The 27,565-nt window shown below is 36.1% G+C and overlaps 3 protein-coding genes across 4 annotated transcripts; 1 reads left to right on the forward strand and 2 right to left on the reverse strand.

The window, feature by feature from the left end:
- Positions 1 to 1,372: 1,372 nt before the first annotated feature.
- On the reverse strand, positions 1,373 to 7,617 carry LOC306851970 (solute carrier family 35 member G1-like). Its single transcript, XM_079388518.1, has 3 exons — positions 7,190 to 7,617; positions 4,775 to 4,949; positions 1,373 to 3,588 (listed from the first exon to the last, which is right to left on the reverse strand). Exons 1-3 carry the CDS (start codon positions 7,485 to 7,487, stop codon positions 2,841 to 2,843), a joined length of 1,221 nt encoding a protein of 406 aa, XP_079244644.1. The 5' UTR covers positions 7,488 to 7,617; the 3' UTR covers positions 1,373 to 2,840.
- A 327-nt stretch (positions 7,618 to 7,944) lies between these two features.
- Positions 7,945 to 14,265, reverse strand: LOC306852768 (leucine-rich glioma-inactivated protein 1-like). 2 transcript variants are annotated; one of them, XM_079389834.1, is made up of 10 exons: positions 14,152 to 14,265; positions 13,239 to 13,419; positions 12,781 to 13,096; positions 12,611 to 12,682; positions 11,180 to 11,251; positions 11,017 to 11,088; positions 10,646 to 10,717; positions 10,391 to 10,560; positions 9,441 to 9,605; positions 7,945 to 9,292 (listed from the first exon to the last, which is right to left on the reverse strand). In XM_079389834.1, exons 3-10 carry the CDS (start codon positions 12,969 to 12,971, stop codon positions 8,475 to 8,477), a joined length of 1,632 nt encoding a protein of 543 aa, XP_079245960.1. In that variant the 5' UTR covers positions 12,972 to 13,096; positions 13,239 to 13,419; positions 14,152 to 14,265; the 3' UTR covers positions 7,945 to 8,474. The 2 variants fall into 2 exon arrangements, with proteins under 2 accessions (XP_079245960.1, XP_079245961.1); XM_079389835.1 differs by lacking the exon at positions 14,152 to 14,265 and having other exon boundaries at positions 12,781 to 13,327.
- A 17-nt stretch (positions 14,266 to 14,282) lies between these two features.
- On the forward strand, positions 14,283 to 26,833 carry fra10ac1 (FRA10A associated CGG repeat 1). The gene is made up of 14 exons (XM_079389836.1): positions 14,283 to 14,361; positions 16,306 to 16,385; positions 17,459 to 17,551; positions 17,644 to 17,689; positions 17,879 to 17,955; positions 18,119 to 18,202; positions 18,302 to 18,386; positions 18,646 to 18,691; positions 24,544 to 24,657; positions 25,576 to 25,618; positions 25,711 to 25,835; positions 26,087 to 26,131; positions 26,388 to 26,475; positions 26,619 to 26,833. Exons 1-14 carry the CDS (start codon positions 14,332 to 14,334, stop codon positions 26,659 to 26,661), a joined length of 999 nt encoding a protein of 332 aa, XP_079245962.1. The 5' UTR covers positions 14,283 to 14,331; the 3' UTR covers positions 26,662 to 26,833.
- The last annotated feature ends 732 nt before the right edge of the window (positions 26,834 to 27,565 follow it).

Raw genomic sequence — 27,565 nt, forward strand, 5'->3', positions numbered from 1 at the left:
TGTGGGGACAATATATGTTTTTAACATAATTGGCAAGAATCTAAACTGTTAGATTTGTGAACATCTGGCATATTTTGGCCAAACCCTATAAAATACCTATTTGTTGTGCATATTTGCTTTTATATTTTAATTCATCTATAGCAGACAATTTTATCCAAAGCGAGTTTTTCATAGTGGATTTACACTGGCATTGTTACCCAAAGTAAATTATTATTAAAAAAAACAATAAAAGTCTGAATGAATAATACATTTTAGGCAAGGTAATCTATATATAAAGGCGTGTAAAGTTGTATAAAAAAACGCAATCTTCTGTCAACGGTTGTATATTTAAAAAAAAAAGGAGTTGAGTACGACTGATGTTTCTGAAAATGTTTGTTTGAGGAGATTAAAGGATGTAAGTGAAACAGCCAAAGCCTTAATTAGAAGGAGGTGTTCCATGTGTGTTTATTGAATCTGTGTTGATCTATCATTAAAACCTGCTGCTGTTATCTGTTGACAATGTAAATGTACTGCATTGGAACAGGCTGTTCATGTCTAGTGTTACTTACTAAACAGTCTAGGGCCATTCATTTGAGGACAGAGGGCAAAACAACTTGTTCTTGTTAGAAGGCAGAAGGCAAGCAGCCCTGGATGATGGATAGAAAACCTAAATCTTAAAGGAATAGTTCACCCAAAATTTCAATAAATTTAACAATCTCAACATTTACTCACCCTCAGGCCGCCCAAGAAGTAAAGTTGTAAGTTTCTTTCTTTATCAGAACAGATTTGGAGACATTTATCATTAAATCCCTTGCTCACCAGTGAATGGGTGCCATCATAATGAGAGTACAAACAGCAGATAATATTACAATCGATTAAAGTTACAATGCCTTGATGGATTTGTTTCTCATAAACACAGCTTTTTACTTCACAATACTGGAGTCGTGTGGATTATTGTGATGTTTTTATAAGCTGTTTGGACGGCACCCATTCACTGCAGAGGATCTGTGATTAGTGAGCTAGTGATGTAATGCTTAATTGGATTGTTATGAAAAACGAATCTATATCTTGGATGGCCCGAGTAAATCTTAAGCAAATTTTCATTTTTAGGTGAAATATTCCTTTAAATGGTGCTGTCTGCTGTGTATAGCATTTAACAGAGCATATTTAAATGTATACACAAAACATGAAGTATGTGATTAAAATGATCCCGTCTAATGTGTAAAATCACAGTATAATGAGAGAAAGAACAGAAAATCCACAAGAATGCAGCTATAATCCTTCTTAACCACTTGGCAGAGGTGAGAATCACATGATTCATTCACTGTAGCCTACAAATTTTAATTCTTGCTTAGTACTTCCAGAAAAAAAAGACACTGCTACTCAGCGAGGTAAGAATCTTTCATTTATTTTCATTTCTTTCAGAGTGATATAAATATGCGAGGTCAAATCTACAGCAGGCATTATTCAAATTGACAACCTTATTCAATAAATAATATGGAGGGATCTGCTCTTACATTAATGGATTATTAACAGAAATGTCATCAGATTAAAAAAAAAAAAAAACCTTAAGGCAGCATGTCCATAAATTGCTGGTGAAGTGTCAGTAAACCGTTAATAGTGCTTTTAATAAAGATAAACTGACACAAGTCAGTGTAAAGTGCTTTTAGGTCAGTTTACACAAATAGGTTTAAATAAAATGATCAGATTAAATAAATGTAAAGGGAAAACAAACTGAAGAGACCCATTTCAGGGTGAATGAACTTCAGAAGAACAGCCATTACTGATAGTCACGGCCTCTTGTAACAACTCACAATAACTTTGTGCCAAGACACATGTCCGATAAATAAATAAGTGTGACTCATTCTATATCAGGCAAAAATTTGTAAAGCAAACCTGTGCGTATGTCTAAGGTACATAAGAACAGAGTTCAAGTGGTTCATCAAGGTTCAGAACATATTACAGTTTGCATATTTAAGCACATATAATTCAACACTTAACAGAACGAACCTTAATATGAGCACAAAAAAATATTGAGACACACTGTTGACTCAAAAGTATTACAGTACATTGTCAACAACAAAGTGCAAAAGGTTTTAAAGGGATAGTCGGCCCCCAAAAATAAAATCCTGTCATCATTTATTTATCCTTGTGTTGTTCCAAAAAACATAGATATTTGGCAGAATGTTCACCCTGCTCTTTTCCATACAATGAAAGTGAATAGGATGCAACAACAAATGGGATTCGGCATCATTCACGTCAAGTGGATGATGACGAATGGAGCTAAAGATTTTCAGGAAATAACTACTTCAATTTCAGCGTTGTCCTCATAAAAATCTACCATGTGACTTGAAATATAGTATTAATGCCATATGTAATCATTTTATGGCGTTTCTTTCCCCATTTTTTCATTGCAGTCATTTAGCATGGATTTCAAAAGATTATACATCATGGACTACGAATGGAATGTATGGAAAAGAGTGAGTTTTGAGAATGGAAAAAATCATACTGCTTTGCAATGGCAAGGGGGTTAGTAAATGATGGAATTGACATTTTTGGTGATTTTTACACACATCAAACTCAGGTTCTGACCAGCAGTTTATTACTATGTTGTCTATTATACTATCTATATGATAAAACAGTACTGTCTCAACAGTAGTATCTTGATTAAAAAATATCTGTTGTCTTTACTATAGAATATTGTCTTTAAGAAACTACAAAACCGCTAAAAAACCCGTCATACTGCATACAGTAAGGTCCTAAAAAGACTTTCGATACATATTATTACAGTAATACAGCTTCTTTGGTATCTAATGCAGCAATTGTTTGTAGCAAACATATAAAATCACTATAATATGCAATCAGCTCTTATTTTTTGTGCTGTTATACCACTTCCTTACAGCCACCCCACTAGTGCTGCTAATCACACACAGCGCTCCTCCCAGACTCCACCATGTCGGTTTGCGGTTCAGGAAAAGGAACTGCAGAATGAATGCCAGGACCACATCCATCGTCCTCATCAGTGCAACAGGTCCAGCTTTCTCAATCTGCAGGGCTTTGGTGAGGAACGTCTGACCGGCAATACCGAGCAGCCCGATGGCCATGAGCATCCACCTGTCCCAGCCGCAGAACGGAATGGTCCATTCGTCCAAGATGAACAAAACAATGACACACTCGATGAGTCCCAGGACTGCATAGTACCACACGGAGAGGTAATAATGAACACTTTTCCCTATTTTTCTCAGAATGACCATAGTGCAAGCCGCTCCGATCGCCCCTGTGAAGGCAGCCACTGTGCCTTTGATGTGATTGGTGTAGTCTCCTTCGATCCCAGACAGCTCTCCACCAAAGAGGAAGGGAGGTCTGGCTATCAGTATGACGCCGGTGAGCGTAAACACAGTAAAAACGACGTCCCATATGGTGCACTTCTCCTTGAGGAAAATCCAAGCCAGCAAGGATGTGAAGACTGGATTACTGAACATTATAACTGTGGCATCCGCAAGGGGCATTTGTAGAACTGCATAATACAACAAGATCATTGCGTTTGAGCCCAGGAACCCTCTGAAGAACAGGTAGATTCGCATATCTCTTGGTCCCAAAAAGCCAGTACTGAAAAAATAAAGGTTGTAGGTTATTCCCACATTGTGGAGTCAAACTAATATTGAATCCAACTACAGGGTGAAGAGATTGATACTTGTAATATATTACATATTCAAAAGTAGTATTAGAGATTGATACTTACTTGACAAATTTATACTTGTTTTATGGATTATTTTAATGTATCAGATTCATACTTGTATTATAAAGCCTTACCTGTAAGATATCAGATTCATACTTGTATTATAAAATATTACTTGTATCATATAAAATAGATATAGATTTTTGTAATATATCAGATTCATATCTGTATTTTAAATTCAAACTTGTAACATCAGATTGATACTTGGATTGAAGATTCCTCCTTGTAATATATCAGATTCTTATATATTCTTACTCGTAATATGTCAGATTTGAACTTGTATTATACATTCATACTTGTTATATATCAGATTCATACTTGTTTTACAAATTCATACTTGTATTATATATTTTTACTTGTAATACATTATTTATATTTGTTATACACTATCATACTTGTATATATTCTTGTAATATATCAGATTCATAATTGTATTATACATTCATACTTGTACTATAGATTCTTACTTGTAATATAACAGATTCATACTTGTATTATACATTCAATCTTGTAATATATCAGATTAACACTTGTATTGTAAATTCATACTTGTATATTCTTACTTGTAATACATCAGATTTATATTTGGCTTACTTGCATTTTAGATTCTTACTTGTAATATATCAGATTCATAATTGTATTATACATTCATACTTGTACTATAGATTCTTACTTGTAATATAACAGATTCATACTTGTATTATACATTCAATCTTGTAATATATCAGATTAACACTTGTATTGTAAATTCATACTTGTATATTCTTACTTGTAATACATCAGATTTATATTTGGCTTACTTGCATTTTAGATTCTTACTTGTAATTTACCAGATTCATACTTGTATTATACATTCAAACTTCTATTATAGATACTTAATTGTAATATATCAGATTCTTACTTGTATTATAGATTCATACTTGTACTATAGATTCTTGTAATATATCAGATTTATACTTGTATTATAGATTCATACTTGTTTCATAGATTCTTGTAATATATCAGAATTATATATGTAATATCTCATAGGTTTATACTCATATGATAGATTCATACTTGTAATATATCATAGCTGGCATGACAAACAGCATCTGGAAGAAGCACCGAATTGCACTGATTTCGATGGCGTGCAACCCCTTAATTTTCTTCACAAGAAGAGCTGCAGCAGAGAAGAAGACGGATGCTAACAAGCTGTACAGGAGGCCCAGCCCTGGACATGCTGGTTTCTTTTCTGTGGATGAATATAACAAAACAGCTTAACATCACACCTGTTATTCAATTACACATAAATCAGACGGTATGCTGAATAATGATTAATTTTGACAGCATAAATAAATATTTGCTGAGAAAAGCCACTAAATGCCGACAATTCAAGTAAATTATCCTTGTGACCAAGGCTGAGCAAAATTCAGATTTGAAGGACTTGTTCCTTTTCAATTCCTGAGTGTGAATTTAAATTTGGCCACCAACCACAGAAGGGATTAAGGGAAAATTAGAATGACAAGAAAAGAAATTTACTGAATTGCAAAACTGGAATTTGAAGTTCTTTCAAATCCTTTGCATTTAGGTACTTCGAGCTTAAATTGCTCCAATGGTGGGTAAATTCTTTATTACGAATTTACATTAAGTTCAAGAGACATTTTTGTTTTAAAAAAAAATGCTTTTTATATAAAACTGTACAAAATTACATGTTAAATTGATTTTTCCACAACTCTTAAAATGAACCATGGTTACTATTGATAAACCATTGTAACCACAAATTAACCATGGTTTTACTACACTAACCATAGTTTAACCATGGTATTGGTAGTAAAACTGTGGTTATACAAATGGTAATCAACATGCCAAAAAAAAACATGGTTACTACACTTTTACAATAATAAAACCATGGTCAGTTTTCGTGAGGTAATGTTTATTCACTGGAGCACCTTACACAAACCATTTGCACAAATGATGGAAATGAGACATGAGAAGTACACAGCATGATTTGGCTTTGTGGGGTGTGATCTGAATTTTGATCTTGGTGTGGAATGAGATGGAGGGAGCAAAACAGCATGAATCTCAACACAGTCTTGGTGATTCTATGTAACTTTGACACTGAAGTGATATCAAATGCGACGGCAAGGATAATGCAACTTTACTACCTGTTGGTGAGCTGGGCTCATGCTCAATCAGGTTGTGTGGCTGCCAACATTGGACAAATTGTATCAAATGTCTCTTGAGGACCTGGCCTCACACATAGATCATGGGCCCTGGAACATAACACATACCCAACAATATGGGTTTGAGTTAAAACAAACAACTCCACCTGACTGTTTAGAGAGAACATTGCGGAAAGAAAAAACATACTGTTTCCTGGTGTGATTCACACTTAGCAATTCCCACAAAGCCAGTACTGTTCATTATGAAATTCTGGTTAGCCTCTCCCTGTGAAAATATGTAATCTGCTATTTCCTTTTTGTAAGAGACAAGATGACAATTTCTTTAAGAAATACAATGGAAACACTAAGTACATGATGCTGGAATGTGGCAATCATTTAATTTAAAAGTGGAAACAATAGTTACTGTGTGTAAGGAACTTGATACAATGTAACTGTTCTGTCAGCTTTTATAAAAAGCAGATACCATTGTAACTCTGCCATTTATCCCACAGTTACTACAGTTAATATTTAGTTACCGTAAAATAGCGATAAGCGATCACATTCAAAGAGTTTTAAAAAACGATCTGAAATACGTTGTGTTGGTCAATTCTGATTTACTTATGTTTCATTTTTGATGGCATACGGCTAATACAAAGTTACCACAGATTTACTGTAGTATCTATGGTACTCTTAAAATAAAAGATACAAGGGTTACTAGGTTGAATGTGTGTTAGGGGTTGATACAAATCTGCAAAGTCATGTCAAATCATTAATGGTAGGTTGTTAATACCAATTCCCACAGCTTTATTGTAGTAAATGGTGTAATTAAAAGAGGAAACCATGGTAACTGTATGTAAGGGGCTTGATACAATGTTACTGTTCTTGTTAGCTTTTATCAAAACATTACCATGGTAACCCTGCCATGTATTCCACATTTACTACAGGTAATAATAGATTTACAGTAGTATTAATGGAATTTTAAAGAAGACACAATTACCACGGTATGTAACAGGTTTGATACAATGAAGCCTAACTGTTCTCGTCAGCTTTTATAGAATAAACTCTTAATGGCCACCCTGTCATCCCTTACAAAATGTAACCATGATTTTACTAAAAAAAAACATGGTTTCTATAGTTAAACCATTGTAAACCATATCAACAGTATATTTAAAGTGCATTACCCATGGTTACTAATGGTGAACGTAACTGAAACTGTTATAGAGGTCACACGTGGTGTAGAAATACAAACAGAAATAGATCAATTTCGGCATCCATTGGTCTTTAATATCTTCCGATCGCGTAAGAGAGTTCAGAGTTAAGCTCAGTTTACCTTTTTGAACTGTGTTTGTCCCCGTGTCCTCCTCCTCCTCATCATCATCCTCATCATCATTATCGCGGTCAGGTTCGTTTCTCTTACAGCAAACCGGCAAACAAACCCGGTAAAACACCGGAGCATCCGTATCCACTGGCACTTCTGATCGAGTATGCAACTCAATTTCCTCCCCAACCTCCCCATCGTCAACTTTATGACAAAGCACCCTGATGTCGTCCGCTCTATAAGAAGGGACAACAGATAAATCTGTGTCATTATTACTCACAGAGCCATTGCGCTGTCTAATATCACCCATGACAGCTTGGCATACCTTGACCACGCGTCTTGACGCACGGCTGCCTTCGGGTAGAAATGGTACCGAGCAACAAGTTAAATAATTAACCTTGTACAAAGAAAGAGGTGGTTGTGTTCCTCTGCCGCTAGAGGAAGACAAAATGCGTTTGAACAGAGGTTGGACGACAACGACGTTTCACAGCGTTTCAATCCAGACTCACACTTTAGTTCATATTTCACTAAATAACATTTGGCTAAATGAAAACGAAGCATTTAGGAACTTTTTTGGTTTCTTTCTTTTGATTTGAACATAAAATCAAATTATGTCCATATTTCTACACTAGAAGCTCCCAGATTCCGTATGTGTGTAAACATACTAAAGCTCTTTCTGACTTCTGATAAGAGGGTTTTTTTGACAGCATTAGATTCACACTTTCACGTCAAATTCATGCACCACGACAAAGCAGGCTCATATTTTTAAAGGTTTTATTAGTTCTAACAAAAACAAGTACCAGTAAACAACTAACCTTCGTTCCCACATTTACTTTACCTCAATAACTGAAGTCTAAGTTTATTGCAATCTGATTATTAAAAGAAGCTGAGTCAAAACAAGCTTCAAATCTATCACACCCAATGTGGTTAAACTGGTCGATTTAGTTTAAAAAAGTTAAAAATGGCTTTTTACATCGCCGTAAAAATGTAAACAGTTTATTTGGCAGATTGTTATTACGTCAACAGTTAACTGATTTGACCTTTGTTGTTTTCTTATTATACCTCTTTAGTGACTACATGGCAAGCATGAGAATATGTTAAAAACAGCTTTTGTTGAACGGGACAAAAACCCAGGAAAACTGAAAAGTGCAGAACAGATGGTGACAACAGAGAAAAAGACACAAAGGGCGTTTCTAGAGAGGCATTCATCTGGAATTATTATTATTAGCGCTAGACTAGATCATGCATGTAGTTTCACAATAGGCTCGTCTGTGTTAGGGTCTGCTTCTCTGCATTTCTAACTGCTTAGGTCGATCATCAAGTGCTCGTAGATCTGCGTCTTCCCTTTAAAGCTGGACGCCAGCAGGAACTCTCGGTTGTCAATGGACACCAGCGAGAATGCTCTGGGCGCCTGGACGTTGAGCTCCTGGAAGTGCACAAACTGGCCCTTCTTGGTGTCCCACTGATAGACCTGGGTTAGCGAGTAGTCGCTGCCTAGGATGGCGTACTGCCAGTTGCCGATGGAGACGGGCTGGAAGACCATGGATCCCCGCGAGGGCATTGTCTGTATCTCTGTGAACATGGAGCCGTCCCACTTCATCACCTTGGAGTCGCCGATGAAGCGCATCAGACAGACAAACAGCTCCCCCTTCACCTTGAAGTGCTTGACGGCGTAGACGTCCTCCATCTCTGGAATGTCCGTCCGTCTGTCGAACTGCTTCTGGCTTCTGCTCCACTGGTAGATAACGGGCCGCTGCGAGCTGCTAGACAAAATAAGGTGGGGTTTGCCCGCAATATCCAGATACTCCACGTCAGTGTCACGGTACCATGGATGGAGAGACTGGTGAGAGTAGAAACCGTTGCCGTTCCACTTGTACACCGTGGTGGAGCCGGCCTTCGAGCTGTCCGCTATCACGAAGTAAACCTCGCCGTCCACGCTGAACGTCTCAATGTCGTTGGGTTTTCTGATTTTCAGGATGTCGATGTCCTGGATTTTGATGAATTTGTTGGCAGAGGTGTCCATTTTGTAGATGTGAGAGCCACCGAAAAGTTGGGCGACTACGATGAAGAGGTGGTTATCGATGACCATTGGCTTGCACACTACCGTGGAAGTGCCTGTAATGACAACCGCAGAAATGTTATTAAAAATCAACTCAGTCATTAAAATGGACCTTTTTAACCAGTTTTTGTGGCTCTGCAATTGGGGGATTCGGACCAGAGCAGCATTGCTCTCTGGGTAGGAGGTGTGATATGTGATGCTCACTCTCTATGGTGTCATAAGCTCTGAACTCCATGTCGACGTGGTCCCATTCCATAAAGCTGCATTTTCCAGAGAAAGGCTGGGCGTATACGACATACTGATCATTCCCAAACGTAAAGGCCTCCACAGATATGGACTCAAATGCAAGGGTTTTCTTTAAAGCAAACTCTGCAACAAACAAACAAAGATTCATTTTTTATAAGATTTGATGGCCAAGTCATGTTTCAAACCTTTCTTACAGATTTCCATAAATCCATAAATATATTCCAGCGCTATCCACATTCAATCAGCGCACTCACATATATATTATACAGCAAATCTCAACAATTTGATTGTTTATATTGTCACCATGCAAACAATCCTGTCACCCAGTTCTAAACTGCTAAATGTGGACCGTTGTGAAATAAGTTATTATAAATATTAACATCGTTATTTTTTGTGTGTGTATTGTGAAAGGCTATACAAATACAATTGACTTTTCTTGACATTTGTGTTAGCTTTGAGGCTAATGGACAATATATTAGCCTGGCCAATTTATCATTTATATTTAGCCATTTTGGGATTATTGGACTATAAATGCATCAACTGTTATTAAATGTCACCAAAAGTTTAAGTTTGTAATATTTTATTTTATTTCAAATAACAAACATTTTGGTTAAGCTAAAGTTGGTTTAGTTCCAAAATGTACCAAAGGGCTATTAAAAAAACAAACACTTTGGCCATTATTTTGACATTATTTTGATATCTACATACTTTTGTACACATTGAAATTTACATTTACAAATGACCGTAAACGATGAATGTTGTGTAATGTAAACTAATTTTTAAGGCTTTGTTTCTGAATTGCTTTAATTCATAAATAATATATTTCTAAGCATTTCCGCAGGCATGTAGGATCAGCTTATTTCAAAGCCAGAATCTGTTGTGCTCAGGAGAGTCTAGTGCACAATTACCTGCTGTAATGCAGTCAAAGGACTGAGGCACCAGGTCATTTATCTTCTTCCCTTGATAGGCTGGAGGCCCACTGCAGTATAACTGATCCACTGTTGCATTAGTGCTGTACATCCATTCCACCAGCCACTTCAACTTACAGTCACAACTGAACATGTTTCCTCTGAGATCCCTGCTCAGTGGATTTACAGATTATATTTAAACCTCTTTTTCTTGTATATAACAAGAAAGTTGGACATGCACTGTAAAATACATACACTTTTGTTAAGGCATCCATTCCTTTGAAAATATCTTTGGGCAGCGTCTCAAGATTATTGTAGGCAAGACTCCTAACAAACAAAAAACAATTTCAGGTAACACTTTACAATAAGATTTTTTATTATTAACATTAGTTGGCTACATTCGTTGACATGAACTAATAAAGAACAATACTTAGAACAATCTTAGTTAATGTCAATCTCAACATTTACTACTAGGCCTACAGAATTTGTATGTTAACAGTTAAGAATGAGCATGAGCATAAACATTTTCATCTACTATCATTAACAAGAAATTACATACTAATATATATAAATTAAAACTTAATTGAAATATTATAAAAATGTATTTGTATTTTATATATACTCACAGGTGAATGAGAGATTTCAAACCTCTAAAGGCATGGGGTGAAATCGACTCAATTTTGTTGTTTTCAATAAATCTGAAATAGAGTGTTGCATTTATGTTTAAACTGAGTGGTAATCTAAAAAGACTGAATGATGATGGTTTCAAACATAGAAAATCAAACTCACAGATATTCCAGATGTGGCAGGCCTTGGAAAGCATCTCCGTCTATGGAGTCGAAAGAGTTGGCTGTAAACAATCTAAGTCATGGAAAAAACAAAACATAGTTCCAGTGGTTACAAAGTTTGTTTCTCTAAATATTAAAGGAACAGTTCACCCAAAAACAATTTTTATGGAAATGCACTCACCCTCAGGTCATCCAAAATGGAGATGAGTTTTTTCATCGGAACAGATTTAGAGAAATTTAGCATTACATCACTTGCTCACCAATGCAGTGAATGGGTGCCGTCAGAATGAGAGTTCAAACAGCTGATAAAAACATCTCAATAATCCACACCACTCCAGTCCATCAACTGCATGTTTGTAAGAAACGAATCCATCATTAAGACATCATAGGAGTTCTATATGCATGATAGTGCTTTCTCCAGTGAAAATGTCATCTCGTCCGAGTCAGGAGAGAAATATAAACGAATCCAGAACTGTTTACAAGTAAAAACAGTCTAAACAAAAAACAGTTCTAAACAAATATGTATGTGGGTTTTGATGTGCGAGGATAACAGGGGATGGACTTTTTCACCGGAGGAAATGTTGTTATGGATTATGGACTCTTATTTTGGCCATTAGTGATAGTTTAAAGTTAAAGCATCTTGATTGTGGATTTGTTTCTTACAAACATGCAGCTTTTCCCTTTGCAAGACATCAGCTGATGGACTGGAGTGGTGTGAATTACTGTGATGTTTTTATCACGGCACCCATTCACTGCAGAGGATCCATTGGTGAGCAAGTGATGTAATGCTACATTTCTCCAAATCTGTTCCAAAGCAAATTAAAATTTTGGGGTGAACTCTTCCTTTAAGCAATGTTTCATTTGTTAACACAAAATATTTGTGACCACTTCAGACATCAGCATTCTTTCTGTTTTTAATTATATTGCTGAAAGACCCCAATTATTCTAGTCTAGCATGTACCCAGCCACACTGGTATTTTCACGTAATCTTCTTATAAATTCTTTCCATGTGTGCCGATGACAAGTTATTGCACAATCAGACCAAACGCCGGGTAGAAAAGATAAAAGACTGGTCATATTTAGCATAATACTGCCAGCCATTACTTACTGTCTTACAGCACATTTCTAAGGATTTGAGTTTTATAAATTGGGAGCAAGTTGGTGTGACATTATAAAACTGCAGAGATTTGCTTATTTGTTTATCACGAGGACAGGGCCATGTCCCTCACAGGGCAGCTGCATTGCATAATATTCACACCAATTGAAAGGCTTTGAGAAATTAGACACACTGAAGAATGTCCCCAAACTGGCCGTTTTAAAGGGGGACGGGCTGTAATTGCTTAGAACAAACATTGGACCACTTAACATGGTGATCACCCCATCCTGATAAAGAAAAAGAAAAAACCCACACATAACACTAACAGAAACTCACAGAAGCTGAAGGGATGGCGTGTGGAGAAAGCTTCCCCCTGCAATCTCAGTGAACCCAGACTTCACAAATGACCTGTTAGGAAAGCAATCAGTGTAATTTAGATGGAAACAGAGCATGCAGAACATATACAACACATGCATATTCACGTGAAGTGTAAACAGGACACTTACAGTGAGACGACATCGGGAGGGAAGCTGTGTGGCACAGGTCTCACGTTTTCACACAAGGCGTTATCTTTGGTGCATGTGCATCCAGCGGGGCATCTGGGCTGTTTGCCTCTTCTGCTCTCCACTAACAGCAGTAGCGTGGCGAGCCAGAGCAGAAAAGTGTATCCTCTTCTGCTCCTGTTTGCATATCCCATTCTGAGTACCGCGTGTTTTCGCTGGTGATAAGTGCTGGTCTGCTGCTCGCCTCCCTTCAGTTGTGTCCGTTTGATGAATGTCTATGTCTCAGTGTGTCAGGCGCGCATCCAAACGATTCCTTCTGCTACAATGAAAATAGATTTCCTTAGTTGCACGCAAATTTTGATAATAAACCAATTTATTTTTGTCTAAACAACCGAGAAAAAAAAAATATAAACTGTGAAAATGAAAGTGAACAAAACAACAACAACAACAAATTATCGAACCAAAATATTTTCCTTGGCGACGCGTTAAACAATTCCTTCAGATCCTGGGAGAATCCTTCTTTTGCATCATGATGTACCAGCTGCTGTCCAATGGGGTTATTACCATGAATGCGCATGAACCAACCCATGAATAAGTGATAGGGAGAATATTCATGAGGCTTTGGAGAGATGCACCTGCGCCCTTCAAGCAATCAGAAAGAAAAAAATGCTACTATGATGCTCTATGCTTTTTCTATGTTATTATTCTTTTATGCACATTATAAAGGGAAATATATTCTGTATTATTATGGCCTATTACATATCGTTTATATAACACATTAGTTAATCCTTTACAATAAGGTCTACATTAGTTAATAAAAACACCTCTGAAGCATCTTAATATTATATTTGAACTAACATTGAACTGTTGTATTGGTATTAACTAACATTAACTAACAAAGATTAATTTAATTCATAAATACTGTAACAAATGCATTGCTTATGCATTGCCCGTCATATAGCCTAAGCAATACCACAACAATAATAATAATTATTATTATTCACTATAGTTTTACGTGATGATTTTCCTTTCAGGTCTTTGTCAGAAGCACATAAGGATGTTTCTTTGTATGCATTTATCACATAGACATCTGAGAACAGTAAAGTCCCTGTCCTGATCACTGCATCTCTTTCAGTGCTTTCATTTTTAGCATTTTTTCCGAATAAAAGACCAGTTGTTCTATTTTTGAGAAATGGCACTTCGCCCCCTAGCCCCCTATAATTTCCTGTCACTGAGTCTTTATCAATTTCCGATGAAAACAATGATGCGAACAATAAAGTCTGTTTGAAACAAAGAACACTGGCAACTAAAGTGCTGGCTATTTAGTTTATCTGTAACACATCTATTTGTAAATATGTAAATAAGAGTTCTTACGAATGCGCTGTAACATGACATTCACACAAACTGAGCCAATAGAATTAATAATTGCTCCCATTAAATGTAGACATTATGTAAATGAGGGGACGGTACTGCCTTTGTTTTTGCCACGTGGTCTTTACGTCATCACTCCGCGTCCGTCTGAGACTCTGCGGCGCGTAAACACAGACGAGCGGCATGGATCAAACTGCTCTAGATCTTGTTAAGGTAGTTATGAATCACAGGTTATGCACAAGAATGATTTAATCGTTTGCACTGTAACACTGCGACTGCTTGTCATGCAAAACTTGAACAGTATATTTGTCTCCTGTCGCACATCATGATTTTTCACTGTATTAATTTTGGAGCAGATTTGCTCCTACTTCAAAATGTTGATTGTATAATATAACAATAATAAGTGTTGAACTTAACTTGTACCTTCATTAAAAACATATTTCTTCATTTGAGCTGTAAAGCCTGATATATGAAATAATAGATTTTACAATACGATGCATTGAATCGGGTTTTTATGACTCATATAGTATGATGTAGTGAGAATATGTTGCTCAAACGGAGCAAAAACTATGCTATTTGATGTTTAATATGGCCAAAAAGTAAGGTGTAATTCGGCTAGCTTGTAATGTAAATCAGAGAGGTCTTTATAATAATAAAACAGGCATATTAATATCAGTTTCCCAATATTATGTCTTAACTAAAGATGATATTTAATTTTGCTTATTGATGAAGGCTTTGTTGGTTTTATTGTTGGAGCAAAACATATAATGCAATGCCGTATAAAGAAGACGATTAAGAGATGACCAAACAAACATTTCTCAAAAGCCTGATGGATTATATTTGATACTCATATTTCAGCATGATTTTTCTAAATGTATACAGTCAAACCAAAAATTATTTAGACACCAGCTATAATTTTTGATATTGAGGGTGCAGGACACTAGTTTATGTAAGTGAGTGTAGCAATATAAGGTGATAAACTGTGATATATTATACCCCAAAATTATTCAGACACTTTGACCTGACCATGTTTTTCTTTAATTGCTAATGCCACCTTTTTACACCTTACACCACTTTTTTTTTTTTACTTTATTTAATTATTTGAACGTTCTATGCTGTCGGTATCTGTTATGTGAAGTTATGCTTTCACTGTACAGCACTTTGGTCAGCAGTCGCTGTTTGAAATGTGCTTTAGAATAGATTTGCCTTGCCTTAAATTTAACAGCTGACAGCTATTCAAACTAATCCATTACATACTTTTCTATCAAAGTTATCTGACATTACTTACTTACTTACTTTTGTCATTTAGCAGACGCTTTTGTCCAAAGCGACTTACAAATAAGAAAAAGTAACTAAAACTAAAAAGTTACAACTCTATAAATACTATCTACCCACATATTTAAGAAAATAAAGAAATTAAATAAAATTAACACATGCATATAACAACAACATTTCAATAATAAACATATCAATGATATGACATTATAAAGATGAATTTGTCCTGACACAGTTTAACTCTGAGTTCTTGTCATATTTTATTACCATTTTCTAAACAATAGCAAGGAAAATGTGAGAGGTCTTGAAGGTGTCTGATAATTTTTGGTTTGACTGTATATCATTTGATAATATATATCATGTTGATAATTTAGAGGCCTTAAAATTCACATATGAAACATGGCACTTTATAGGGTTACTGCATTATATCATGTACTTATCTAACTATGTGTAATAATTGTTATAATATTATTGACATTTTAGTGTAATTTAAGTTGACCAAGATGACATGTTTATTTGATGGGTCTAGTTGCTGTTGTCTTTAAAGTCTGAAGCTCAGTAGTCCGTGTGAGAACTGACCTTCACATGACGTGGCCTCCAGCCTTTGACGCTGGGTGTTGTATTTCCTGTGCTGACTCAGTATATCACCCATAAAGATGACAAAGTACTTTCCGTCTTTGCTGTGGTCAGCTGCTCACCTTCCCTTCACTTTTTTTTGGTCCTGTTTATTATATCACCTGCCAGGAAATAATAGAGTTGATATTTGTGCTTAAATACCAAAATATACAGTGACCTGCACACTGTTGATGGTGATTCTATGCATTTCCTGTTACCTGTGTCCTGATGTTGCACTATGTTAATGCTGGGTTGTGTTCTGTTTAGGTCCATGGAGGTGGAGGGTATGACTCAGATTTCAGTGATGATGATGGTGGTGGAGGGCAGTCCAAAAATGGTGAGAATAGGTGAGAGTTTGTTTTACATCACTAACAAAATTGGTATCATATTTTTGGGGATAGCACCATGGTAATACAATATTTTCTGGCATGTAGTCAACTCAGTACCAGTTGCCACATTAAAGTGGCACCTAAAAATGAAAATTTGCTGCTCGGGCTATTTACGTTTGGTCGACACTGATAGCCGTGTGGTTAGTGCGTAGACTGATTTGGAGAAATTCAGCATTGCATTACTTGCTCACCAATGGATCCTCTGCAGTGAATGGGTGCCGCCAGAATGAGAGTCCAAACAGCTGATAAAAACATCACAGTAATCCACAAGCAATCCACACCACTCCAAACCATGAGTTAACATATTGTGAGGTGAATAGCTGCATGTTTGTAAGAAACAAATCCATCATTAAAAAATGTTTAACTTCATACGAGTCCTCTATCCATTTTCGGCATAAAAGTCACTTCGTCTGAATCGGGAGAGAAATCTGCACTGATCATGCACCGTATACAAGCAAAAACAGTTCTAAACAAATATGTTGATGGATTTTGCTGTGAGAGAACAACAGAGGATGGAGGTTTTTTATTTGTGTTTTTTAACAGTCTGTTTATTGAGATGTAACAATATATAACAGTAATACAACAATATTGAAGTTACATCTTTTAACATGAAATCAAGGGGAAAAAACACAACAAAAAAAAGAAGAAAACTGGAAGAAGTGTTATTATGAATTATGGTCTCATATTTTAGCTAGAAGTGACAGTTTAAGTTCAAACACTTTAATGGTGAATTTGTTTATTATAAACATGCTAATTTGCTTCACGAGATGTTAATTGATGGACTGGAGTGGTGTGGATTACTTGTGGATTATTGTGATGTTTTTATCAGCTGTTTGGGCTTGTATTCTGACGGCACCCATTCACTGCAGAGGATGGAATACTAAATTCATCTACATTTTGGATGGCCTGAGGGTGAATAACAATCGATGAAATGGAAGGATTTTTGAATATCTGTTAAAGAAATGAATTTTAAAGCAAAAATAAATTATTACACTTTAAGTACTGGTCCTCTTGTATGTATTTGGTTTTAGGGCAGCTAAAGACGAGCTGTTACAGAAGCCATTCCAGAAAGGAAAACACACCAAGGTGGCCCATAAAAATGTTGCTGCCCATGAATGGGACAGGTACAGGTCACATCCAGCAAAAATAGCAAAGTCCATGCAGTCCAGTATGTATGTGTACTAAAATAAAATGTTGTTGTTTTTTTTCCTGAAAGAGAGGAAGCCAGAAACCGACGGCAACACCTGATATCAATGAACGCTGTATCCTGTCAATGGGAATGTTTCAACAACTATTGTGACAGTGGCAGTTTTTAGTTTTTATACATATACTATGTGTGTGATAGTGTATTTTTAGGGAATTTTGACCATTGTAAATGAATTATAAATAATTTTTCATCATCAAAGCATTTCTTTTGAGTGGGAAAAAAATCCTTAATGGCATTTTGTAAGTTTGAACGTCACAAGAAGTTTGTCAGCGACTACGTTCTGTACTATGGAGGAAAGATTGAGGAGTTCAGACGATCCATGTGAGTTGTTTACTTTGTCTGTATTCTATAGAAACACTGTTAATAATGTCACACAGTTGTTCTGATATTAAACCTTTGATGTATAAAGTTAACTGGTGCAGAAATGACACCGTTTAGGTTGCTTTGATAGATGCTGATTGGGACTGTGTGCTTCCACCCGCAGGTCTAAAGACAAGACAGATCTGGATGTGGTGAGAGAGAACCACCGTTTCCTGTGGAGAGAGGAGGATGAGGAGGATATGACATGGTAATGTCTGCTTTTCTCTGTTTGGGGTTCATTTTAATCTTGAATATGGTTTGTGAGCTCTGCACAGTCACCCTAAAATAAAGCTTCTGGAATGTTTAGGGAGAAAGAGCTTGCGAAGAAATACTACGATAAGCTTTTCAAAGAGTACTGTATTGCGGACCTCAGCAGATACAAAGAAAATAAGGTTTGTCTTTTATTTACTTAGACACAAACTTTTGCATTTGTATTGTATTGTATTTAATCCAACACTCTTTAATTGCTTGGATTGTATAGTTTTGATCATGCTGATAATTTAGAAGCCTTAGAAATTCACACATTAAATATGATACAGTAGGCTTTTCTAAGATTACTTTTCTTGTGCTAAAATACTTTTTTGGACATGTTAGTTTTTTAGTATCTTAAATGATTTCTGATTTACTGAATTAGAACTTTTCTGTTACTAGTTTGGATTTCGGTGGCGCATCGAAAATGAAGTAATATCTGGAAAAGGTAATTCAAGAACATTTCTACTCTTCTGTACTTGTATATATATATATATATAAAAAAATATGTTCACACTTTAGTTTGGGGACCAGTTCTCACAATTAACTAACAATTAACTGTGACTTTTGCCTCAGTAAACTCCTAATTTCTGCTTATTAACAGTCAGTAAGGTAGTTGTTAATTTAGGTATGGGGTCAGATTAAGGCATCTAAAATATGCTCATGCAAAAAATGTAAATTTTACTAATAAACAGCCAATATGCTAGTAATATGCATGCTAAAATGCAACTAGTTAATAGTGAGAACTGGTCCCTAAACTAAAGTGTCACTAAAAATATTAAGTATTCTGGTTGCATAACTTACAAAACAGAAGTGTAAAATTCAGAGCAAAAACAAAACAATAGCCACTAGGTGGTGATACTGTTTTACCTTGGGTAAAGTAACACTGTCATCTGACCAAACCAGGGATGGACTAGGACTGAAAACAGCTTTAGACGCCCATCTCAGACAGAAATAGCTGCGGAAGAGATGCTTTTGGATTGTAAAAACAGCAGTTAATTTGCATAACAACTAATCTGCTATACTAACTAAAGCTGATGTTGAATATTTGCAGCTGGATTTTCTTTTTAGAGTTACGCAGTAGCAGATTATTACTGTTTAGCGTATAGATTGTATTATGATAGTGACCCAGTTGTAAGGTGGTGAGTTTGCCTATGTAATAACGAAAATCAATGATTCGAATACTGTTGTCTCTGGGTCGTGGTTCACGGTTAAGCTATCTTGGTTGGTAAACAAGGGTGAAGTACGTGTAAGAATCAGTGAAATTTCACAAACAAATAGGCAAATCAATGAAGAGGCCCTTAAATGAGTGAGGAAATGATCGGATGCTGTCACACTTGTCATGCTTTTTTCTGACTCGGACCATCTGCCATCAGGCTTCGCTCACACCCTGAGCCGCAGATTAACCACCGCAAGCTGCTGGCGTGATGCAAAGAAATCAGTGTTTTGATTTCCTCTTTATTATAGCGGCATTTTCACTTTTTTTCATTTTAGTTTAATTGTTAGTAATTTATATTATCACGTACAATAGAATGTGTCCCGGTTAATTTTATTAATTTTTTTTTTCAGAGCAAAAACATAATGACTGACACACAATTTTATTAGACTTAAAGAAGACACCCACTAAAATATCATTCACTGTAACTATAGTTCATATCCCAAAAAGTCTTGTCAGGCATATTTAGAACAAGAATCATTAGATGACATTCAAAGACTCTATTTCAGTCCCCAGTTAAATGAATTAATTGGCATTTTAAATTTTTAATAATCTTTGCCACTATCTTTCAAACCACTCACCTGTTTGTCAGCTAGAAGTTTTTAATCATTTAAAATATAATAAAATGTAGCATGGTCACGTCTTCTTTTATGAATTTTAAGAGTAATGGTCAGAATAAGTATGTTTCAAGTTTCTTTTTTGAATAAATAAAGGTGTTATCTATTAAAATGTGTAAAAGAATAAGTGATCATACTAAATTTTATAATATTTTAAATACTGCTATTTGTGAGAAAAAAGTAATAATAATAAGCAGGGGTTCGAGACCCATTAGGGGGCCTCAGCACAATTTCACAGGGCCCACAATATCCATTAAAATTATTTGAACAAGTTATAATTATTTTTAAAATAAGTTGCAAAACAGCGAAAATATTTATTTTTCTATATTTAGTATTTTCTATTTTAATTTGTTACCTCACCATTTAAATGGGGTCATATGACATTGCTAAAAAGAACATTATTTTGTGTATTTGGTGTAATGCAATGTGTTTATGTGATTTAAGGTTCAAAAAACACATTATTTTCCACATACTGTACATTATTGTTGCTCCTCTATGCTCCACCTTTCTGAAACGCGTCAATTTTTACATTTTACATTTACAATTTTTTACGTTGCATCGCGCCGCGTAAACATTACCATGTCTGCATTTGTGATCAGAGAAACGACAAACAACAAGCACTACTCTACACTGCGCAAAACTTGCGTTTGAATCGTCAGTGGCAAATTCTTTAAATAAGAAAATGTACTTACAGGCTGTGAGTCAGAAGCGTCAGACTGTCCTTGCAAAGTTGGAATTGCCCCACTGCCTTTTAGAAACAGCCTTTGTGCAAGCCAGCATTGTAGGCTAACGTTACTCTTCCAGGTTCAGGAAATAGTCCGCCGTAAATTGCGCTACACACACTCTAATATTTGGGTTGAACTGTTCTGGAACAGTGTTGTAAATACAACTTAACCACTGATTTCTAGTTGTGTCCTCTTTTGGAAGGCCAACGAAACACGTGTCTCCACGACATGGCGCCAGCGGCAACAACAATACAACAGCGAGAATAAAAGTTCCTCCTCCTTTCTTTGCGTATACATTTGGGTGGTGTTCTGCAAATCTTCCCACACAGTGATGTAGAAATGTGGGGGCGTGTTTGAATGAGCTGCTTTAGGTGGGTGTGGTCGAGTCTTAACTTTTATAAAGAATATCTCTTTGGTTTTTAGACTTTAGTCTTTGCAACTTCAGGGATCTTATCTTATTTTAAAACCTGCAAGTGCCACTGAAATTATTGAAATAATGCATTTTTCTAATTATGTGAAGCTTTAAAATATTTTATCAGATGAGAAATTGGTACTTGCGAATAAAAAAATAAATTTCAGAAATAACGTAATCATGAACTACTGGAAAGTTCCGTTTCTGAAATTTATTTATAAGTTTTTAACATCTATTTTCTGTAAATAAAAAACGGGTCTAAAAAAACAACAACAAGCGGCTTTGTCGGCAGAAGTACTAGAAATATGGGGGCCCTTGGAGTCAAAAACGTTGAGAACCACTTAACTATAAATATCACTATTGCTGTTGTAACAAATTTAATATTAAACTTTGAAACTTTCACCTGAGCACCATTATGAGCACATAAGCACTTAATGAGAGTTGAAAATTTCATCTTGGCAACCGTCCACAACATCCTTGCACATACTGGCATGTGTTGCATTAGTAAACACCACTCACTTTCTCAAGTGAATTTGAAAATAATTCATGTGACCAGCACTTTCTATTTCTGCTGCTGAAGGACATTTTAACAAGTCCCTTTAGGAGTTTGTCATGAGGAGTTCCCATCTGCTGGTCATTTTTCGCAGTTCAGCATAATGAGGGCATCCCTGGGACTCCTAATGAGGGTTAACCCTGATGCGTTTTGTCTTTTCTCCAAAGATGCTCTTTGTCAGCTTCACTGGCTTTAACAGCTTCAGTGCTGCTCACGCGAGCTTAATCGGCGAGGTTGAAGTCGTATGTACGTCATCAGAGAGACGGGGTAGTTGGGCGTCTCTGTAATCCGCATGTGCAATGTGATGCCTCAGTCACTCTGTCTGCTGTGAGATCATCTACCAGCCACGTCAAAGCTCAAGCCTTTCCCCAAGCTGCAACATGACATAATCCTTCACAGCGCAGTCACTTTGTTTTTTCACAGTGCAACGTGGACACATTTTATCAAAGGTCAGGAATAGCAAAAACATGCATGTTCCCTTTACCAAACCCACTGTTTTTCCTAACAAGCTACTACAAAAACCATTTCTGAGAAGCTCATATACAGGCTTTTTACATTAAGAATATTCCTGGAAGACCTAATAAAATCTCAGAAATTAAAGTTTTGTAAACTTTAATCGGAAGCTTATTTTCACCACAGAATTAAAAAATACATCTATTTGCGACTTCTCATTTTGCAGTTTTGGACAGAAGTGCGAGTTTATATCTCGTAATTGCAAGCTATAATTGAGAGTTTACATCTTGTAATTCTGACTTTTTCCCTCTCAATTTCATGGAATTAAAAAAAGGTATCTTGCAATTCAGATCTTTTTCTCAGAACTGTGAGTTTATATCTTCCAATTCTGAGTTTACACTTCATTTTTTTCTGTCACAGAAAAGTAAGGGTAATTGTTGTTTTTTTTGTTTTTTTTTTTACTCTGCTCTTATCTTCCAATTCTGAGTTTTTATCTCGTAGTTGAGTTCCTGTTGTTTTGTTTGTTAGTTTGCTTTGTCTGCCATGGTATAAAAAAAGTAATTACATTATCATTTTATCTTGCAATCTGAGTTTAGATCTCACTCTTTCTGTCACAGATTTTATTATAATTTTTTTAACTTTTTAACTCGCAACTGATGTTTTGAGTTTATTTCTCACAATTCTGACTTTATATCTCACAGTTGAGTTTATATCTCGCAACTGAGACTTTTTTCTCAGAATTGTGAGAAAATAAGTCAGGATTGTGAGACATAAACCTAGAATTGTGAGGAAAAAAGTTTCAATTGTGAAATAAAACGTGACAATTACCGTAATTTTTTTCTTCCGTATAGAGGAAATAAGCTTCCATACTTTAAGCAGAAGTGTGCTTGCGCTCAGATGATTAGGTACAGGCCAAAGCCGATCCAGACGGCACACTGTTAGAGGTGTGGGAAGCCTGGCAGAAAAACTCCCTGATGACGCAATTTTCTCTCGGCTCCAATCTGGAGGATCCCCTTGTAAGCCTGCTGAAGCTAACGTCAGTCCGCTGATGTCTCAGGTGAAATGTTTGCCAGGCCAAGGTCACGGGAGGAGAGTGACTTTCACTCTGTCTGTCTCTCACACCGTTTCCTGTCAGTAATCACGTGCAGCAGTTACAGCCTGTTCGCCGTTTGGCTTTTCACTGGTTATGTTGTGTGTATATTTCTATCAGGCAGAATCAGTTTAATCCAGGGCCTGGATTCACAAAACATTCTAAAGAAAAAAATTCTTCATAACTGCTGTTTTTTTTTTTATCTTCATAACATCAGAGTAAACTTAAGACTATTTTGAATCCCCCAACAAAGTTTCAATAAGGCTACAGATCAGAGACCACATAAATTAATAAATATGCTTAAGTGAGTGTGCAGTTGTTCTCGTCTTAACTGATTTATATTTTTTCCTTCAACTTGCACCTCATAAAGTGTGCGTTTACTTTGCCTCGCTCGTTCGTTATTAGTGCTTTTTCTGCATGACCATAATTTACATCCCTTAACCCTACCGTAATTAGGAGTTTATTGAGGGAAAAACTTAATTTGAATATTTTCCCCAATCTAAAGTGTTATCAATTATTCTTCTGTGTATTTTGTTGACAACATTGCTATGCAAAAACAAAATTCCTACACCTACCCCTAAACATAACCCCAACCGTAACCACAACTTACCCCTAAAATCAGAGTGAAATTATAGGTAATGTTGTGTGCTTAAATCAAATTAGCCAAATTATGTCATACAAATATGCAGAACTCTGTATATGATATAAGTGTTTGAGAGTTAATGGTGCTGGTTCTGTTTGGGCCTGATCATCAAATGTGACCCTGGACCACAAAACCTGTCATAAGGGTCAATTTTTCAAAATTGAGATGTATACATCATCTGAAAGCTGAATAAATAAGCTTTCCATCGATGTATGGTTTGTTAGGATAGGATAATATTTGGCAGAGATATTTGAAAATCTGGAATCTGAGGGTGCAAAAAAATCTAAATATTGAGAAAATCGCCTTTAAAGTTGTCCAAATGAAGTTCTTAGCAATGCATATTACATAGCAAAAATGAAGTTTTATTATATTTACAGTAGGAAATGTACAAAATATCTTCATGGAACATGATCTTTACTTTTGTCATAAAAGAAAAATGTATAATTTTGACCCATACAATGTATTTTTGACTATTGCTACAAATATACCCCAGCTACTTAAAACTGGTTTTGTGGTCCAGGGTCACATATCTGCCATGTATGTTCAATGCAACTCTGTGTATTTCACACGTGGATGTCCTGAATTACACAGGCCAGTTCCTTTGTGGAAACAAGCGCTGTGAGAATAAGGAGGGTCTGAAGAGCTGGGAGGTGAATTTTGCCTACGTGGAGCAGGGGGAGAAGAGGAACGCCCTGGTGAAACTGCGTAAGTGCTGGAATCGCACCAACCACTCGGCCGTCTAAAGCAGGGGTCACCACTCTCAGTCCTGGAGGGCCAGTGCCCTGCAGAGTTTAGCTCCAACTTACCTCAACACACCTGCCTCGAAGTTTCAAGTATACCAAGCAAGCCCTTGATCAGCTGATTCAGGTGTGTTTGATTACGCTTGTAGCTAAACTCTGCAGGACACCGGCCCTCCAGGAACAAGTTTGGTGACCCCTGGTCTAAAGCTTGCATGCTGTAATCTCCTCCGCTCACAGGACACAGGGGTGGAGCTAATCAAATTAGTGCTGACTTAGGGAAGCCCATGTCTGTTTTTGTTTTTAGTGCTTATAAAGCATGATTACTGTTGATGAAGAAAGAGCGCTACTTTACCTGAACGTTCTGCAGTGCATTAAAATGTCTTTTAAGTATAGATTTCTATACTTAGTATATACCAAATATAGTTTATTAAAGTAGGGCCAAAAAAATCTGAGACAACATAGAAATCTGAGGTTCAAAATTAAGCTTTAACCTGGAAAAACATGTTTTAATCAGACACATTATGACATAAAAGGAAATATTAAGAAATAGAATAGAAGTCAATAGAAGTGTTAATTCCACATTATTTAAGACACTAATTAAATTTGAACTCTGAAGCTAAATATATATATACACACATTTGATGATTTTTTATATATACATATATATCATTAAATGTTTGGAATACTTAAGATGTTCCAGTATTTTTGAAAGATGTCTCTTATCAAAAAAAAAAAAAAAAAAAAAAAATCAGGAAGGGGGCCAACACTTTTTCACACCACTGTGTGTGTGTGTGTGTATATATATATATATATATATATATATATATATATATATATATAATATAATTTTTAAATATTGATCTATCATCACATTATTTTCAAGGTCTGTGTCCAGAGTGTTCCTTCAAACTGAACTATCATCACAAGTAAGAGGATTCAAGCATTACAAACACAGTTACACGTTCAGATACTCTTAGACCTGGAGACCTTGACTCTTAATCTGTGCAACCTTTTCCAGGAGAAAGGAAGTAACAGTGAAGAAGAGACGGCGATCGAAAGAGAACGTGGACAAGTCACTCTCAAAGAAATCCAAATCATCCAGAAAGCACAAGCACAAAGACAAACACAAAAAGAGGCGCAAAGGCAAGTACATTTTCTTTGCAAATCAAGCTTCCACACATTTCCAAGACGTGGAAGTTTAGGAAAAGCATTTCAATGCATGTATTCACTTAACTTTGATGTATTTTTGCGGTGTTGTTTTGTACTCTAGTTAAAAGTCTTTAAAAGAGAACAAGCCCATTTGTTAAAAAAAAAATCATAAAGGAGCTGAATAACAACTTGGTTCATGTTAACCAAAGTTGCTTGTTAAATGAAACCATTTTTTTTCTGTACAGAATACTCATCTTCAAGTTCAGAGGAGTCCCAGGGTTCAGATAAAGGTATGCATACCCCCTTTTCCACCAAAAATGACTATTGGCCGTCATCTAGCTCCCTCAGGCAGAGAATGTACTCAGTATATTCAGACTTCTGAAACAACTCCAGCATCTCCTGTATTCAGTTAAGCCCATGTTATAGCAGATGTTAGATGGGTCATTTAAATCCCTCACCTATACCTTTATCAGGCATAAATTGGCATAAAAACTGCTATAGCAGTGTGCTTAGAGACATGTGAGTCTGATTCGGTGTGTTCTCCAGATGCAGAGAGTGGAGAAGAAGAGGAAGAGGGTCCTTCAGAGTCGGACCACTGGAGGGGTCCAGCACCTACTGTGGAGGAGAAGTCACGGTGAGTCCCGTTTATGAATCATTATGATATATTTAACTATATGCACACAAATGTAAGAAATGTGCTTCTAAAGCTCTTGAATGCTGGGAATGTTTTTCTTGAACAGTGCACTGACAAACCTGATTTGTCTGGTTCTCTTTCAGGGAGGAAGAGTTTGACGAGTATTTTGAAGACATGTTTCTCTGAGTCGAGGAAAGGAAGATCCTAAAGAATCTAATGCCTACTCTTTTCTTTTTATAACGGTTAGCTTTGTTTTTGAGAAATATAATTTGATTACAGTTTGTTGATTAGCATTTACATTTTTTGTAATTTCCACTGGGTCTCATTCAAGCATAAAAATTTGCATGTGAAGAATTGTATACGTTTGTTTGTTTGTTTGTTTGTAGGCCTATATATATATATATATATATATATATATATAAAATAATACAAAAAATAATTGTGTATATATACAGTGCCCTCCATAAGTATTGGAACAGTAAAGACAAAATTGCTCTGTTGGCTGTGGAGTCAAGACATCTGCAAATATGATTAAAAGATGAAAATGAGACAAAACTACAGAATGTCACATTTTATTATTAGCCGTTTCAACACATACATGTTTTACCAAATAAAAAGAACAGCACTTTTAGAGTTCATCCCACTCATTGATGTGAGCATAAGTATTGGGACAGTTGAACATAAGGCATATAGAAAAGATTAAAAGCTATTATTTAATTACAGATCCCTTGCGGATGCAGCCAATTCCAATTGTTGCTTGTTTTGGGGAGTTTCTGCCTTTACTCTCCTCTTCAGCTGGTGAAATTCATGTTCAATCGGATTTAAATCTGGAGATTGACTTGGGCAATCTAAGACTTTCCATTTCTTTGCCCTTATAAATTCCTTGACTGAACTGGCAGGGTGTTTTGGGTCATTGTCCTGATGCAATATGAAGCACTTCCCGATGAATCTGGTGGCATTTTCTTGAATATTGGTAGGCAAGATGGTTTTGTACCCTTCCAAATTCATTCTGCTACTGTCATCATACATTAAGTCATCAGTAAAGTTAAGAGGGCCTGTTCCAGAGGCAGCCATGCATGCCCATGCCATG

This window comes from Barbus barbus (genome assembly GCF_936440315.1).
Source record: "Barbus barbus genome assembly, chromosome: 32".
Taxonomy (NCBI): Eukaryota; Metazoa; Chordata; class Actinopteri; order Cypriniformes; family Cyprinidae; genus Barbus; species Barbus barbus.

Bases quoted from the DNA above. Each gene is read 5' to 3' on its own strand.
- fra10ac1 (XM_079389836.1), top strand. From the start codon at position 14,332: ATGGATCAAACTGCTCTAGATCTTGTTAAG. The intron at 16,386-17,458 runs GTGAGAGTTTGT...ATTTGGTTTTAG, and splicing joins TCCAAAAATGGTGAGAATAG to GGCAGCTAAAGACGAGCTGT. The intron at 18,387-18,645 runs GTTTGTCTTTTA...TTCTGTTACTAG, and splicing joins GCAGATACAAAGAAAATAAG to TTTGGATTTCGGTGGCGCAT.
- LOC306851970 (XM_079388518.1), bottom strand. From the start codon at position 7,487: ATGGGTGATATTAGACAGCGCAATGGCTCTGTGAGTAATAATGACACA. The intron at 4,950-7,189 runs GTAAACTGAGCT...ATTCATCCACAG, and splicing joins GACAAACACAGTTCAAAAAG to AAAAGAAACCAGCATGTCCA. The intron at 3,589-4,774 runs GTATGAATCTAT...TTATTTTTTCAG, and splicing joins CCAGCTATGATATATTACAA to TACTGGCTTTTTGGGACCAA.
- LOC306852768 (XM_079389834.1), bottom strand. From the start codon at position 12,971: ATGGGATATGCAAACAGGAGCAGAAGAGGATACACTTTTCTGCTCTGG. The intron at 11,252-12,610 runs GTGAGTTTCTGT...TCCATGACTTAG, and splicing joins ACGCCATCCCTTCAGCTTCT to ATTGTTTACAGCCAACTCTT. The intron at 11,089-11,179 runs GTGAGTTTGATT...ACTCTATTTCAG, and splicing joins CTGCCACATCTGGAATATCT to ATTTATTGAAAACAACAAAA.